Source organism: Penicillium manginii (assembly GCF_028828005.1).
Source record: "Penicillium manginii strain IBT 31320 chromosome Unknown utg000004l:1.0-7231830.0:1.0-7236170.0, whole genome shotgun sequence".
In the NCBI taxonomy this organism is placed as follows: Eukaryota; Fungi; Ascomycota; class Eurotiomycetes; order Eurotiales; family Aspergillaceae; genus Penicillium; species Penicillium manginii.
Genome location: NW_026643105.1, coordinates 3,513,641 through 3,530,122, shown reverse-complemented (window position 1 = coordinate 3,530,122; position 16,482 = coordinate 3,513,641). Strand labels below are relative to the sequence as shown.

The 16,482-nt window shown below is 49.8% G+C and overlaps 5 protein-coding genes across 5 annotated transcripts; 2 read left to right on the top strand and 3 right to left on the bottom strand.

Annotated features, from left to right (window-relative positions):
• Positions 1-391: 391 nt before the first annotated feature.
• On the bottom strand, positions 392-2,537 carry N7533_005025 (glycoside hydrolase family 2 protein; the record flags this gene model as incomplete). The annotated part of the gene is made up of 2 exons (XM_057101675.1): positions 392-566; positions 661-2,537. 2 exons carry the CDS (start codon positions 2,535-2,537, stop codon positions 392-394), a joined length of 2,052 nt encoding a protein of 683 aa, XP_056961305.1.
• A 2,593-nt stretch (positions 2,538-5,130) lies between these two features.
• Positions 5,131-5,694, bottom strand: N7533_005024 (uncharacterized protein; the record flags this gene model as incomplete). The annotated part of the gene is made up of 2 exons (XM_057101674.1): positions 5,131-5,344; positions 5,642-5,694. The coding sequence occupies 2 exons, from the start codon at positions 5,692-5,694 to the stop codon at positions 5,131-5,133; spliced, it is 267 nt and encodes an 88-aa protein (XP_056961304.1).
• A 1,916-nt stretch (positions 5,695-7,610) lies between these two features.
• Positions 7,611-9,063, top strand: N7533_005023 (aspartate aminotransferase; the record flags this gene model as incomplete). Its single annotated transcript, XM_057101673.1, has 4 exons — positions 7,611-7,647; positions 7,689-7,738; positions 7,913-8,305; positions 8,359-9,063. The coding sequence occupies 4 exons, from the start codon at positions 7,611-7,613 to the stop codon at positions 9,061-9,063; spliced, it is 1,185 nt and encodes a 394-aa protein (XP_056961303.1).
• A 2,787-nt stretch (positions 9,064-11,850) lies between these two features.
• Positions 11,851-12,315, bottom strand: N7533_005022 (uncharacterized protein; the record flags this gene model as incomplete). The annotated part of the gene is made up of 1 exon (XM_057101672.1): positions 11,851-12,315. One exon carries the CDS (start codon positions 12,313-12,315, stop codon positions 11,851-11,853), a length of 465 nt encoding a protein of 154 aa, XP_056961302.1.
• Positions 12,316-13,130: 815 nt separating this feature from the next.
• Positions 13,131-16,481, top strand: N7533_005021 (KH domain protein; the record flags this gene model as incomplete). The annotated part of the gene is made up of 6 exons (XM_057101671.1): positions 13,131-13,652; positions 13,753-14,034; positions 14,098-14,559; positions 14,623-14,947; positions 15,002-15,366; positions 15,420-16,481. 6 exons carry the CDS (start codon positions 13,131-13,133, stop codon positions 16,479-16,481), a joined length of 3,018 nt encoding a protein of 1,005 aa, XP_056961301.1.
• Between the last annotated feature and the right edge of the window lies 1 nt (position 16,482).

Here is a 16,482-nt window from a genome sequence, read left to right as displayed (position 1 = left end):
CTTGTCCAACTTACTCCGTGGAACTCCGTAGTATTCTACTTGTTGTTTCATGGTAACGCCCGCGTAAACTTTGCCCTTGTAGTACATACTAGTCCTAGTGGATACTAGTTATTAAGGCTTTGTTCCGTCGGGTAAATGCTCTTGTATCCAGCAAAGTGACAAATCTTATAGGCATACCTAGACTACCCCTTATTACTCAACTGCGTACAGATTTCACATCAAGATATCTCTATTATTGATTGGGCCCCCCCTGTCTCCACTAGATTGAAGTGGACAAACTACTAGTAGCACCTACTAGCGGTGAAAAAGCTTCAGCTCAGGTGTATTTAGACGTGGCTGGACCCGCCTCGCCTCCTTCACCTACGCCAAGCCTTGTGATGTAGATCTAGATCTAGGCCCGGTGTAACGAATGCAAAAGCTTCTTGATCCCCCTCGGTCCATGGGCCTGGACATGCTCGTAGTAATAATCCTTCGCAGCGTCCATGATAGCTTTGAGACTCGCGACGGGTACTTTTTCTTTGCGGTCGTAGGTGTAAAGGCCGTTCACTTCTTGTTCGATGTCGCACCTACACAAGTATTAGCATCACCTCGAAAACGGAGATCACCACGCTTCTCCACCAAGTACTGGTATATACCAGTGACAGGGGAGCTTTCACTCACAACTGCGTATAAACGAGTCCACAAGTATGGCCCCCCTTAACAATTGCCATGACAAGCCTCTCATACCGCTTCAGGAAATCCTCAATATCCGTCGCGGTCGTATATCCCCAATCACGCTCGCCCGCCTGGTCACCTTTCCCCGGCGCGATATTCACGCCCCCGAACTCGGTACAGATAACCGGCGCACCGGCCTTGTGCGCGGCACCGGGGTCGAGGAGTGTATGTCCCGCGAAGCCGGAGTAGATAGGTCTCGAGAACATATCATGACCAGCCTTCGGGGCAAGAATCCCGCCCTCCATTTTCGAGCAGGTTTCCGATAATTCAGCCGAGTCGCTGTAATCGTGGTAAGTTGTCAGATCGGTGAGGACATGTTCCCAGCCGCAATTATCATTAATAGGCCGACTTGGGTCCAGAGTCTTGGTCAAGTAATACAGTGAGCGGATATGATTCCGCTGCTCGATATCGTCTTTCAACGATGTATAGGCCCAACTCTCATTGTTCGGCGTCCATGTCACAATGCACGGGTGATTGATATCCCTCTTCACAGCCTCAGTCCACTCCCCATTCATGCGCTCAATATAATCCGGCCCAAACTCGTACGCGTTGGCCATTTCGCCCCAGACAACGAAGCCCAGCCGATCAGCCCAGTAATGGAAGCGCGGGTCCTCGACTTTCTGATGTTTGCGGCACCCGTTGAATCCCAGATCCTTCGCCATCTGGATGTCGAGGCGAAGAGCCTCGGACGAGGGCGGCGTAAGACCTGTCTCGGGCCAGTACCCCTGGTCCAGAAAGAGCATTTGGAAATAAGGCTTGCCATTCAGTCGGAACGTCCCATCACCATTCTGCCACGAGAGACTGCGCATTCCTGTCGTCGTCGCCACTTCATCAACGACCTTCCCAGCCGCATCATACAGCCGCAAAGTCAAGTCGTATAAAATCGGATGCTCAGGAGACCACAACGCCACACCATCATGCCAACACCCCTCCACATTGAACGGCGCGTCCTTCTCCAGAAGCGAGACATCCGAACTCAAAACCTTCATACAAACATCCAGCCCAACCCAATCCCTCTCCTTAAGAGACCCCCTAACCTTTCCCTTCCCACCCCCAACAACCCGTCCACCAAGACTAGCCTCAATCTCAACACTACACTCCGCGCGCGCCGCACGTCCCAGAACAGCGACTTGCGCACGAAGAACTCCACCCTCAATATCATCGCTCCTCAACACAGTCCCCGCACTCCCACCTCCAATCCGCATAAAAGGCACACTCTCCAACCAAACACTCTGCCAAATCCCACCAGTCGGCGTGTAAAAGATGTTCTCTGGCACGGGGCCCCAGAATTGTTTCCCGCGCGGCTGAGCCAGGTCGTACGGACTATCCCGTACGCGAAGGGTCAATCGTGCACTGGCACTGGCACTGGCACTCGTCGACGATACGGCGTCGGAAATGTCCAGGTCAAAGGGGACGTGGCCGCCGCGATGCCCGCCGATGTAGCACCCATCGACCCAGACAGAGCAGTCGTAGTCTACGGCGCCGAAGCGGAGGAGTAATCTATTGCCCTTTGCTAGGTCGGCGGTGGAGCGGATGTCGGTTATTGTGCGCTCGTACCAGAGGACCTCGTGGGCTTCGCGGAGGTTTATTCCTGAGGCGAGGGTTTGGAAGGCGTAGGGGACTTTTATTTCTCGTTTTGAGTTTGTCTTGGTCGAGTCTGTTAGTGCTGGCGAGGCTGGGGATTGCTCGGGCAGGCCTGTTTTCTGCCATTGCTGGGATAGACCTGTGTCTTTGTCGTCGAAGATGAAGGACCATGGGCCGTCGAGGGAGGCCCAGGTTAGGGTTTTGCGTTGGAAGTCGGGGCGGGGGTAGGTTGATGCCATGCTGGGGTGTTTTGTTTATTTGCTTGGAATGGGGTGTTTCTTTTTTCGAACGGAACTGAATTGAATTCTAAGTTGAGTCTGAGGGTTCTGGGATGATGAGGGGAAGGAAGTGGTTGTTGGAGTGGTTGAACCCCACGTTGCTACGTCAGCTGGGATCGTCGTTGCGGGGTGATCTATCAAGTTCAAGTTATGAGTTGGAGTATCTGGCATATATACATACTTGGCTATCTATGAGCGAGGGAGGATTCTGTCAACTGAATCAATACCAGTGGAGAGATTATTTGGCGATGGTTCTGCTCCTTAGATGCCTTCCTTCGAGCTTCATTGTGATATTGTTTTCACGGAAGTAAGGCAGTCCCCACCTGCTACTCTAGGACGAAAAACACGACAAGGAACTGGGTTGAATGTTCTTTGGCTGCTTGAAACTGAATAAGGGCAAGGGTTTGCCAGTATGGTAACACAATATGATATTCAATATGACAGTTTGGCAGGATGCTGCCGCGGACTGCTGGCAGTGATGATCGGTGGGAAGAGAAATGGGATGTGATAGAGTCGAGTTGCAGACTGGGGACTTCAAGTCAGAACCTTGAAAGAGAAGAGCCCGAGCTTTTAGCTTGGTACAAATGGACGTAGCTAGCGCATGCTAGGCGTCACCTTAGTATTGTGGTCTATGAAATTGGCTGCCATGAGAGTATAGAAAGAGTAAAAACCTCACTAGTTCCACCAGCAGTGATGGGAAAAAGGAAACAACACCACAAATGGAATATCCCAGATTTCCCACCATTATTCAATCCAAAAGCCCAAATTCCAAATTCCAAAAAGTCAGGAATCGAACTCTCACCCTCGCTGTTGCTGGCGCGGCAATATTTCGTGACAACTTCACTTTCTTTCCAAATCGGGAAGCCTATTCCCAAGATTTGGGAGACCTTCACATCCAAATCTTCAAAGAAGATATGATACAGGGGATAAAAATATAAAAAAAAGTTCATTATACCTCGACAGCCCTTTGGGAATGCCTTTATGACCACCCGCCCACCTGGATCCTCACCCGTCACTCAGCGCCAGGCCGCAACGCTGAGGGCGGCTCCCCAGTTTTGGACCTGAGGAGCTTCGGTGGTGAGTGGCTTTGCCACTGAGCCACCTGAGGTGAGGAAGTTGACAGTACTTCGGATCTTGAAAACGTATAGGGTCTTTTGACGTCATTTTCACAGCGTTTTTTATTGTATGCGCTCTTGCCATGAAATGCTCTGAGCGATCAAACGTCTACCAAGGTACCTGCACATTTGACCACTGTCACACTTTCCTAGGTAATACACATATTGAATATTGCCTGAACACAGCAGGAACTATACTTATCTAGTTTCTTAATCGACACCTCTTTTCAAACAAATATTACGGACTGTCCTTGAAGCGGCGGATTACAGAACGACATTCTCTAGGTACTAGAAAAACTCGCTATTTGCTCCTTTGGCACTAAGATTATTCAAAAAATGTTCCAAGGGCTGAAATGAATAGGGAAGACAATATTGCATCTTTTCAGGTTTTGGACCGAGACCCTAACTGCTAGGTCTAGTAGTCCTACCCACTACACGTAATGTGTATCCGAGTCCTGATAATCCCGACTCGGAGGCTCCGGTCTTAGGCTTTCCTTCCAAGGTATACACAGGGAAGAAAGTCCCTACTTATGGCGTTTGGAAAGTTCCGATTATCATTCGGGATAGTAGAGGAACCGAAAAACAAATGACTCTGCCGTGTATCGCAGTCGATCGCGATCCACGAAAAGAGGTATCTCCTGTACTACTATCATTACAACAATTAATGATCACCGAATTACCATCGCACCATGGAAGAAACAATGGTGGTTCGATATCAAGAAAACAAACCTTGAAATCATGACTCCACATTGCTTTGCCAAAGCTCTCAAAACGTAAATCACGGTATTTGCAGTTGTTAAAATACCCGACGAGGACGTCTGGCTTCCGGAAGAGGAAGAAAAACCACCCACCAACGAATCAAGATCGAGTCTCCCCCCAGAGTTCCAGGGGTTTGAAAGTACTCCGAGAATATCTCAATGAAAACCTGAAAAACAAGCGAGTTCGTCCATCTCAAAGCCCAGCCGGAGGACCCATCCTCTTTGTTCCTAAGAAGGCAGTCTAGTCTCTCGTTTGTAGTTTTCTTTGTTGGAAATAAGACTGATTGTCCATTCTAAACAGGATTCCCATCGATACACATGCGGGCTGGCTGCGTTTTGCTTCCGATAACGCATCCATTTAGTTCGACAGTGTTGATCAAGGTGTTGTACAGCCTTATTAATCTTTGCTCGATCATTACTGTATGTAGTCGGGTCTCCTTCGAATGTAATGTCCAGGTCAAAGATTTATGATTCGCGCTGTTGGCGGGTGAACTTTTCAGTCAGCGGCTTGATCTTGATCCCTTTGATTTCTCTAGGTTTTGAGTCTGAATCGACTACGGATCCGGCCTGAGAGGTAGGCATGAGGGCGCTAAATATCGGGCCGAGTTGTCCCTCTCTGCTTTTTTGGTATTTGAGGAGGGATTGAACTCACTGGTGACTCTTTATGACCTCTTGAACCATTCATTCCATCTCAATCTGCTCGTTATATAAAACTCGTTGCTTTTGTAGAGAAGGTGTCGGTATATTCTCCGGGGTGAGTTCTGTTAACGGGTCTCGCTTAGATTGACTGGCGCGTCTTGCAGCAGTACCACTGGATTCTGGGACTTCTGGGACATTTGAGATTCTGTCACGATTCCGTTTGGTCGTCGTTGGAACCTTCTTCGAGTCGTGCGTACTGCGAGCGTCGGGTGGCTGGTGTCATGGTCATGAGGCATTCTCTTCTTCTTGGGTGACCAAGAGGAGAAGAATCAGAGTTGTAAGGGTTGCTAAGGTATCAGCTAGCAGTGATTGGTCAAGTAAGAACTGAGAGATTATGCCTAAGATTCGATTGCAAAACAGAGACTGATTCTTTCTGATTCTTTGAAGAACCTTCAAAGAATCAAGGGCGTCACGCCTATTTATAATACATCAAAGGTCCCCGATTCATGAGGGAATTGTGTACGAATCGGATATGATTCCGACCTGATACTACCCCGTCACATCCCCAACTGTCCAGAATATTGTTCCGTATCGTTGGTTGTTCATGTTGTTATCTCATCCTGACAGAGGGGGGTTCGGCATTGAATCTGTTCCCGGTCTGAATATCACGTGATTAGATATCAATTTCCCGTGACAACTGCTTCCATTTCCAAGTCCCCTGGGTAGGTTCTTGTTGGCTCTGTATCACGCTAGTCATGTATATACCCTGATAGCTTCAAAATTACCTCTTAGAAAAATTGGAAAGCTCCTAGTACATCTACGGGTTTAAATTACGTCGTTCAATATTATAACCATAACAAGTGGCAGCGATCTGCTCTGAATCTGCCTCATACAATCCCAGAGATTCAAGATCCAACTTGAACATCCAAGGTCCACGTGTGAAGGCGCTTAAACCCAAACTTCTCTCTCCTTCAAGTTAATTCTATTCTATTCGCGAGCCCTTAAGGCTTGATCTGACACCTTTGTCTCTCATGCCCAGGTGCTTGCTTGATATTGTACTTCTCAAATTGCAAATCCTTCTCGTGGGCCCCAAAATGCTCGCGAGGTTCATCTTGATCCTCAGCTTAGCTGTATTCGGGTCCCCGTTTGCCTCCCAGAAAGACTTCCCAACGGTTTATACGAAGTCTACTACAGCGCTCTCGGCAAAGAAGTCTTGAATTAATCACTTCTGATATGGCCGATCTCCCGTCTCCTTCACCAGCACTATCTACTAGTAAGCGCCAGGACTCCGAGTCCGAACCAGGCGCACACCAAAGACAGACGCGATGGAATTCCCAGCAGACTTTCTGTGGGTGCGGGCTTCACATGAACAACGGGGATACAGATCGGGCCAATTTTGCAATGGCCATCTATGCCGCCTCGTCGCCGGAGCTTGATGGGTTCAGAGGTTTCTTGTTGATTTACAACACTAAAAACGTACCGGACTTCACATAGGAACACAGGCTAAGACTTCCACGGTAGCAGAATTTTAGAACCATCCATGTTCGAGGGGTTGCATAGCTGTGTATAAGATTGGAAAGCAAGCACAAATGCGCAAGCGCGGTGTGAGACCAGGGGTTGGCTGGAGCGTGCCAGTGGAGTTGTTGATCGCCGAATGGAACAACTGCCCAGGTGTCTGACTCTATATTCCTTTTCTCGTCGATGGAATCGGAGCACATGTCGACCTAGACACGTGCGCACAGGTTGGCCTAGTCAGCCACGAGGTAGTCAAGAAGCAGCGCTTCCAGCGAGCAACATATAATGCATCTCAGATCGAAGCAGTTGTTGGAAAGACAGTTCCAACATACGGCGTATGGAACGTTCCAATCACGACTCATGATACCAGAGGGACAGAAGCGAGTATGATTCAGCCCTGTTTTGCGGTCGATTGGGACACATGGAAGAAAGAAATATCCCCTTCGAGGTAGGAAAGGAAGAGAAAAGAAGAGAGGAATGGAAGGAATACAAATGGGAAAGGCAGATGGGAGCCTACTTGAAGCAGAAGGTGCAATCATGTGGTTCTTTTGTTATTACTAGCACTAGGGGTACCTTCCAAGCTACAGAGCGGCGTACCTGCCTAATCCGATCTATATTGAAATTTTAGTAAACAAACACAGTAAAAATCGAGTCCGAAGGCATCGAAATATTCTAATCCAAATTGGTCTACTCTGAAGTTACTAAAGACTGTATTGTTATAATCTGTAAAATAAGCCTCTTGATTGACTCAATGCTGTCTAGTCAAATCTTGAGAAAGCCTTCACGCCAGCTTCAAGTTTTATTTGTATCTATAAGACCTGGAGACCTCGTATTGATTGGTTGAGCAATTATCGTATCAGAGATATTCCTCCGCATCACATGACAGTGATCTAACTATATTCGAGGTCTGTGTTCGCAAATGACTCATTCATGTTCTTCAAGAACCACTGGCTGTCTGAGCAGACTTCCTATCGTGGAATAATCCAAGAACTTTGCAATAATTCAGGATGGTCCACGTAAAACCGTTTGTTCTGGACCACTGGGGTACGCGAGATCTAACACTAGCATCCATTTTGACTCAATAGCACCAAAGACTTCGCTGACGGATCGTTTGGAATTAGTCCGCCAGTTTAAGGTATGCCAAGATCGCGACAGACTATGCTTAAAATGAGACGTCAGTATTAATTGAGTACACTTCAAAGCCATCCTCTCAGATATCGTTGCACGGTTTGTTTCTCATCAACATTACACTCGACCATCAAATCGATAACTTGTTCTAGACACATGCGTGGATCCACTGTCATTACAGGATCTCGCCAAACTTGGGGCGCCCGACTCGTCTGTTCACCCCGTTGAAGCATCAAACAGCTTAATATACGGCTCTGTTCTAGGAAAGCCTGAACTGCGGCAACGAATTCTCGCACTCTACGAGGATGCTGAGACTAATCCCACAGAATCCTTGTCTTTGACAGTCACGCAGGGAGCTATTTCGGCCAACTTCTTGATTCTTGACACCCTCATTGGACCAGGAGATCATGTTGTCTGTCAATACCCGACGTATCAGCAGCTTTACGATGTTCCTCGTCGTGCCGGGGCGGAAGTTTCGCTCTGGCGGACTCGTGCTGAACGCGGCTGGATACCCGATGTATCTGAACTGCAGCTTTTGGTCAAAGGAAATACAAAGATGATCATTATCAAGCAAGTTCTTTTCTACCATGAAGTCGTGTGACTAAGTGTCAGTGCTAATGGTGCAAGATTAGCAACCCGAATAATCCCACGGGCGCATCCATCCCAAGAGGAGTCCTAGAGGAGCTTGTCGCTTTTGCATCCGAGCGAGGAATCATCATCTTCAGCGATGAAGTCTTCCGTCCGCTATTCCACGACGATGCAAAAGATGCTCCTCCATCAATCATCTCATTCGCGGGGCGATATAAGAACATCATTGCCGTCTCCAGTCTCTCCAAGGCATTTTCGCTACCCGGAATCCGAGTTGGATGGATCATCTCGCCGAATTCAGATCTCGTGAATGAGGCTATCAACGCGAGAGATTATACAACAATTTCTGTCTCACAGGTTGACCAGGATATAGCAACATATGCCCTTGATCCCGTCGTTCAAGAGAAGATCCTCCAGCGATCACGGTCAATTTGTCGACAGAATCTCGCGAGCTTGGAGACTTTCATCGCGCGTCATCCAGCCCATCTCTCTTGGGTCAAACCTACCGGGGCATCGTCGGCATTCGTGCGTATCCAGGATCGTAAAACTGGGGCCCCCGCTGATGACGCTGTATACTGTGAGAAAGTCCTCCGCGATACGGGCTTGCTCATCGTGCCTGGCGGTAAGAGTTTTGGTACAGAGACGGCTGAGAATCTGAAGGGATACTTGCGAATTGGATTTGTTTGCTCGACGGGTCAATTTGAAAAAGCTCTCGGGATTTGGGGCGATTATTTATCACAGTAGCCTTCCAGGCTTTCGTGGAGTGTGCGCGGAAATGGAATTTTATCCTCGTCATAAAATCCCCATGTCAGGCACCACTGCGCTCCCTATTAGTCTATCTCCTCCTCTCAGCATACCAATGATTTCTTTAAGCCGTACCAGTGCGAAGGTGGATCTAGCTGAATTAGGCTAATGGATCCCATCGAGCTCGAGCGCTTATGGAGTAATTGTAAAAACGCTTTCTAGGCGGTCTAAATATTTGTCCAAATTAGGCATGCACCTCGACGCTGCACATTAAGCTCCATCAAATCGATCCGATAATCACCTTATGAGTTCCATGTCCCCTCAACGGGGAAATTCCAGCGTAGTTCTGCCCCATATCTAGCCACTTTGTTCCTCAAATAACCCAAGATAACGCCCCGGAGGACCTAAAATCGCAAATAACACGCCCTTTTCTCTTCCTTGTCTTCATCATGCTATCGCTAAGCTCCATTGTACTCGTTACCACCATGGTGGCAGCGGGATACCTCGCAACAATCTGCTTCACGCCTCCAAACACATCCCCCTCGAAAAAAGAACGACACAAGATCGACCGCACATCGTCAATGGGAGATTTCGTCCCCTCATCCTCCGCCAAGCCGTAATCATCGCCGTGGCTTATCACGCTGCTCTCGCCATCCTCCCAGGACTGAACACACCCAATCTCATGACAACATTTTGCCCTCGATTGAACAATCCCAATCCGGCATTATTTTCTTGGACCTTTACCTCCGTCGTCGCGCTCTTGTTGGTGCTCGTTGGGGCCTGGGTACGCCTTTCTGCGTTCGGGGGTCTTGGTCCTAATTTCACGTTTCATCTTGCTGTGCCTTTTCGGCTTGTGAGGACTGGATTGTATAGTTGGGTGCAGCATCCGAGCTATACGGGCCATTTGGCGGTGATGGCGGGGTGCACGATGCTCTTTTTGAGGTGGGATGGTGCACCGGCTTGTTGGATTGAGGAGTCGACTTTGGCGGGATTGTCGGGGTGGGGTGCCTTTCTTTGGGCGTTGTTTATGGGGTTCTCTGTTTGGATGATACTTACTAGGGTCAAGGATGAGGAGGATATGTTGAAGAAAACGTTTGGGAGGGAGTGGGAAGATTGGAATCACTCGACTAAGAGATTTATTCCCGGCGTGTATTGAATTGGTGGGATTTATGAACTTTACTACGCTTGTTCGGATGTGCAACCTTGGAGCATTTTACTGTCATGTGTTGGATGAAGGCGTTGAAGCGCCGAAGGGCTGTTTAAACCTTTGGAGTTGTGGGTGGAAAGGCGGCTACTAGTATTCTTTGGCGCCAAAGCGGTCGTTTTTAGCGTGGATTCTACAGGTCCTTGAATTCTAAATGTAACTTGAAGTTTTGGAAATGCTGTTTGATGGAGGTTAAGCTTCTTGGTTTATGATATCTGGTTCTATACTATGCTACTAGCACTGATCAGAGACAAGATAAGTTTCACTGTAAATCATGATGTTTCGTCCTTTCCAACGCATATCAATTTTATGCGTCAGCCTGGCATACCTCCTTCATCAGGTGGGCATCCACCAATTATAATTTAAAGGCAATCAGGGGCCTAATTCACATTAAAAATGAGATGTCACAGGGAAATTTATTTTTTGAAGTGTTGTAGATCTTATTTTCGCTACTAGTGGTTACTACTTGCTTTCCTTACTGTCATCTTGATTTCCCTTAAAACTTCCAAGGTTGAAGCTAGAAGCGGTAGTAGGAAAGTGAAAAGCTAGGGACAATTTTGTCAGGTCATGTTGAAATAAAATCCAATGAAACAAAAGAACAAAAAAGGAAATAATGCGGCTGGTTTGACTTGAAGTTGTGGCTATGTGGCCGCATGAAATCACGTTACTAGTAATGAGTGAATATCACAACTCCGCCCACCAAGGTCCTATTTCTCTTCTTTTGCCCCTGGCAACTCCCCTTTACTGGCCCCTGGCAGCAACAATGGCCATCAAATAATAATGCTGGTTCTACCTAGATTGATTAGATTACCGGGGAAATGGTTCCTGGAATAAATGGCGTTTGGCATAGATTGCCGTTAAGTTCCAAGGAAGGGTTAGTGTTAACGAACTAGTAGTCACTGGTTCACGTTGGGGACGCCATGGCAGTTGAGCTCTGAATCAAATACCCTAAGAATAGCTTGGCATTTTTTCCAATGGAGGGAAACGCTGTCATTTAGGATGACATTGCTGCCATTGGCCGATAGCACTGCCCACTGGATCCATTCATCTAGCCGGATCGACTTCCGGTGGCTGCCATTGTGTGCCCGTGATAACCCAAGAACATTGGGAAGTACGGAGGAAATGGATAGGAGCAGGGAGGGGAAGGGAGATGGGAACCTAAGACCCTGATCTTTAAGGTGGCGCTTGACTTTGTCCTTGTGCCAGGATAAACAAAAACCCAGCAATTCAACTTCGCCCTCTCCACGTCGTTCCTGTCCGGGGCCCCGACATCTGGAGAGCGGCATTGACGGCTGCAGTCGACTTTCAAAGCGGTCTCCCCGTGGTCGAGTCCTTCTGATCCAGGAAGAAAGCCATCGACCCACCCCGGTATACGAGAAAATGACGTCGACCACTTGGAAACCTTGTCCTACCCCCGGCACCTTTTGACGCCCTTTGGGGTCCCATTGAGGGAGGGGTCGCTACGAAGTACTACAGCTGCAAGTTCCTTCAGGCTTAGGTTGAAGGAGGGGGGAACAGCAGGGGCGAGAAAGGAAGAGCCTATGGTAGTGCTCAACTCAGCCCATCAAACCAGTTTATCGGTCTCACTTCCAGCTGGCAAGTTCCCAGTTTTCCAGTTCCCCAGGCATCAGCGGTATGAACAACCCGCGATCCACATGCCGCGCTGACCAGCTCAGCCTCCCCGCGCCAGTCGGTGGCCGCGTCCGGGCCAGCCGGACGAGATTGGCGGGGTTAGGGTGGCCTTCACACAGCAAAGCCAAAGCCAAAGCCAAAGCCAAAGCAAAGGTTGGGTGGATCGGGGGATCAGATACAGGCGTCGTACAGGGCTCTCGATGCCGCGACCTATGAGAGACCTGATCGTAGTACTGGTGGGTGAGGGAGACGCGGAAGGAGTCGGATCCAGCGAATCTCTTTTCACACTCGGATCCGCAGCAGCAGCAGCTCTGCAGCTGGGGCTGCACAGTCTCGACGGTCTCGAAGCCAAGAGGCGTGCTGCAGAGAGTCAGGTAGACTGCAGGGTGCAGCATTGCAGAAGAGAGACTCCTCATTTTCGAGGATCAATGCTGAAATGCTGCCATGCTCCATACTGGAGAAGGAAAACCACGTGACTATTCTCGCTTGGGTGTCAAAAGTTGGGATCTTTGGGTGGAGCCACAGCCAGAGCCAGAGCTAGAGTCAGAGTCAGAGGGGCCTGGTAGATTTTGGGCCTTGATCGCCCAGAGTAAACCCTAGCGCATTTTGCTGGGATCGGCCGCATTCTTGGGTCGAGTGGTGATGGTGATGGTGGTGGTGGTGCAATGGACTTGAATAAAGAACATCTGGACATGAGGAGAAAATAGTGAACAATAAACTTCTTCATTGTGAGTGTAATATATTGAAATGGACATAAATGCACTTCACCGAGTGTGAAGGATCACCATGAGTGTTGGTAGGAAGTGAAGTGAACTCGGTAGATACGGATCCTCGCCGGGATACCGTAATGACATGACCCGCGCGCACCTGACGACAGCACTTTGAGATGGACAGGTCCTGGTTATTCTATTACTCTCATCCTTTTGATTATTTTGATTAATACCATCAATTATTCCATATCTTCTTTTTGTATTTTGAATTGGACCCGATCGATCCACTTGATCGATCATCGTTCCCACCATTCCCGAAACGCCCACACAGCGGTCATTCCTTATCCCTGTCTCTGTCTGTTCGTGCCTCTAGAACTTGCGACCTTTCCTCCTCCACACCTTCTTCCATCCCCAACCCATCACCTTCCCCCCCCTCCCCCTCCCCTCCATCCTCCTCTCCTCTCTTTCCCCTTCGAGTTATTCGTAGGGGCGAGAGACTCACCATTCCGACCCTCCCGGTCATGCACAAGATCTCCAACTTTACGGGCCAGGCCCGTCATGGTTGGGAACGAATGACGCCGACCTTTGGGATGTCCAGACCTCACACCGACATGGCCTTTCGCCGGCCACATGGCGCTCCTCCACCCATGACCCCTCCGACGAGTATTGACCCGACCGTCAATTTGTCCTTCAATGTCCCATTCTCGTCTACCTTGGCCGGTCCCGATGTCGAGGATGTACTTCACGCCAGTCCGAATGCCCTCCAACGTTGGACTTTCCCCGAGGGCTCCCCCGAAGGTACACAGGTACATCAACTGCCTGTTCATACCAGCAATGTGGATGGCTTGCGGAGGTTATGTCGGCAGATCACCGAAACAAGTGCGGGACGGATCGAAGCAACGGTGGCCTCGTCTGAACCAAAGGCCTTACCGTCCTTACAAAGGCGGCCGAACGGCTTGGTGACCAACGTCTGTGTGACAGGCGATGGCGAAACCGTGCGCAAGATGCGAGCAAAGATTTTGAACGAAACCCCAATCATGCTGGTATGTGGGCGAATTTTTCACAACGCCCCGGTGTACCCATCTGGTGTTCCGCTTGGGGAAGAAAAGGCTTTCCTTGCTGACTATCCGCCCTTTTGAATAGCGCTGCGCAACTGTCGATGTCGATATGCACCTGATTATGGATGGATCACCGAAGGGGATCAGAGCTAGCGTATTGGAGCATATGGATACCTTGGCCGCCTATACCGGAACCGATATTTTCTTGCTGACGCCGAAACTTCACGACGCCGATAGTGCCGTCGTTTCGTCCTACGGCTATGCCTCTGATAATGGGCTTGAGCAGCGTTTCCGTGTTGCCATCTACGGTGACATGGAAAGCTCCGAACATGCTAAGACTCGGGTGCTGATCATGATTGACCAAATCGTACGTCTTTTTCAGGGTGGGGGAACATCGGGGGACATCAAGTGCGTGCTAATACGAGGGCAGCTGAAACGCCATGTCGATGCTATCAAGCTGGAGCTCACCATGCACACCTTGGTATGTGGCCGCACCCGCAAGAACATCAAGCTCATCGAGGCTGCCACCGGCACCGCTATTTATTTCCCCCCGCCGTTCCCTCGAATTTTCGGATATACCCCGCCGGGCGCGAACCGCCGAAGCGAGGATGAGGTCTATATTACCGGTGATACCCCGGAACAAATTGCTCGAGCGAAGCAAAAGCTGCGAGAGTTGGTGATGGGTGTAAAGATATATGTCAAGGACGTTGTTGTCAACTCGAGCAAGATTGACAATATCCTGCTTGATCGATTGGACAAGGTTCGCAAGGTGATGGAGATGAACGGTTCCTATGTTCTGTTCCCCCAGCTGGGTAGCCAACGCGGCCTGGTTCGGATTCAAGGCACCGAGGTTTTGCACGTTGAGCGGACTGTGAGGGAGATTATGGCCTTGGTATGATCACGAAATTATCAACAATGTGGCTGACCTCTGCTAATCCGTCTTTCCTTTGTTTAGGCTGGCCAATTCTATAGTGCCTCTTGGTGGATCATCATGCCCGACCCCGCACAGAGTGGTCTTCGCGCACCTTCGACGCCTGAAATTCGCTCGATGCTCACTGATATCTGTACCAACTCGGAGGCCGAGGTCAGCTTTGACAACCAGACATTTACGATTAACGGATCCGACGATGCTGTCAAGGCCGCCATGACTGTTGTAAACCAGATTCCATTTGTTACCCGCAGCCAGTACCAGATGCGTGTCAAAATCGAGCTCGCCAATGAGCACAAGGAGTTTGTCAGTGGCAAGAAAAATGGCAAGATCAACAAGATCATGGGCCAGAGTGAGTTGAATTTCTCAGGTGTTCCCCGGCTACCCTGCTAATTTTATACCAAAGGCAATGTTCAAATCATCTTCGACGGTTTCAACGAATATAACTTTTACATCGATGTTTGTGGCAACCAGTACGACTCGACTAGGAATGGTCTAGATCTTGTTGAGCAGGAAATGCCTGCTTCCATCTCGTTTCATGTACCCGACCAGTATCATAAGCGTATCATTGGAATCGGCGGACAACACATTCAGCGCATCATGAAGAAATACTCTGTCTTCGTCAAGTTCTCTAACGCTATGGATCGTGGAGGAATGGGCAAGGAGGATGATGATATCAAGGTTGATAATGTCATTTGCCGTACGCCCGCTCGCAATGCCCAGAGTCTGGACCTGGTCAAGCAGGAGATTATGGACATGGTCGAGAAAGTTGTACGTGTCGTGTCACCCCGATTGAGACTCAACCGAAGCTAACGTACCACAAGGACGCCGAGTATGTCTCGGAGAGAGTTGTCATCAACCGACTCTACCACCGTGAACTGCTGGCTCGCATGACCGAGATCGATGAGCTCGAAAAGAAGTGGAACTGCAAGATCGAGTTCCCCAGCACCGAACTTGCCAGCGATGTTGTGACTATCTCTGGCCCCGAGTACCAAGTCCCCCAGGCTGTCGATGCCTTGCTGGGCATGGTTCCGGAAAGCCACGAGCTTCACTTCCAGAGCTCGGCTGAGCTGCGGGAGTACTTCAAGGCTCCTGATTTCCTTGCCGACGTAGGCACCAAGCTCAAGGAGCAGTACGAGGTTGACATCAATGTCGACGTTAGTGCTGACCTTCCGCTCGCTCGGGATGATGGGTCGTCCTCGCCGGACCCCGCCCCCGAGGACCGGGTTGTTCTCGGCTACACGCGCAACAATGCCGGTGGCCTTAAGGATGCCATCGACTTCCTCATTTCTCGCCTCGTCGCCCATGGCCTCGATGCCAACACGGTCAAGGGAGCGATCCCTCGCCCCAAGTCGGATTCGTTCGAGGAGTCGCTGCCCTTCTTCGACTCGAAGCTGTTGCAGCACGCCCCGGCACCTCTCCTCACCGACTCTCCTACCCGACCCAGTTTCGCAGACGAGACCAGCGAGCGTGGCTCGATCTTCGAGCGCCTTCGCAAGCCCGGAAGTATCTCGTCCTTCTCCTCATTCATCGGACGCAAGAACCATTCGGCCTCACCCGGATCTTTCTTCAAGCACGCTTCGAGCAATGCTTCGAAGGCTTCGCTTGTCTCGATGGAATCGCGGGATAGTGGCTACCGCAACCCTTGGAATGACTCCGGGGTGAACCTCCCCGAGGACGACATCCCCGTCCTGGGGAGCTCGCATAGCCACAAGAGCAGCAACAGCAATGGCTGGCCCACACGCTTCGACGCCAAGTTTCCTTTCGGTACGGCGCCCGGTGACATGACGCCCAAGCATGACCCGCGCGCCTCTTTTGACAGCGGTCGCCCTAGCACTTCGAATTCTACTTCTGGATACCCGGCCCCAATTGGGCCACCGCGTTAAA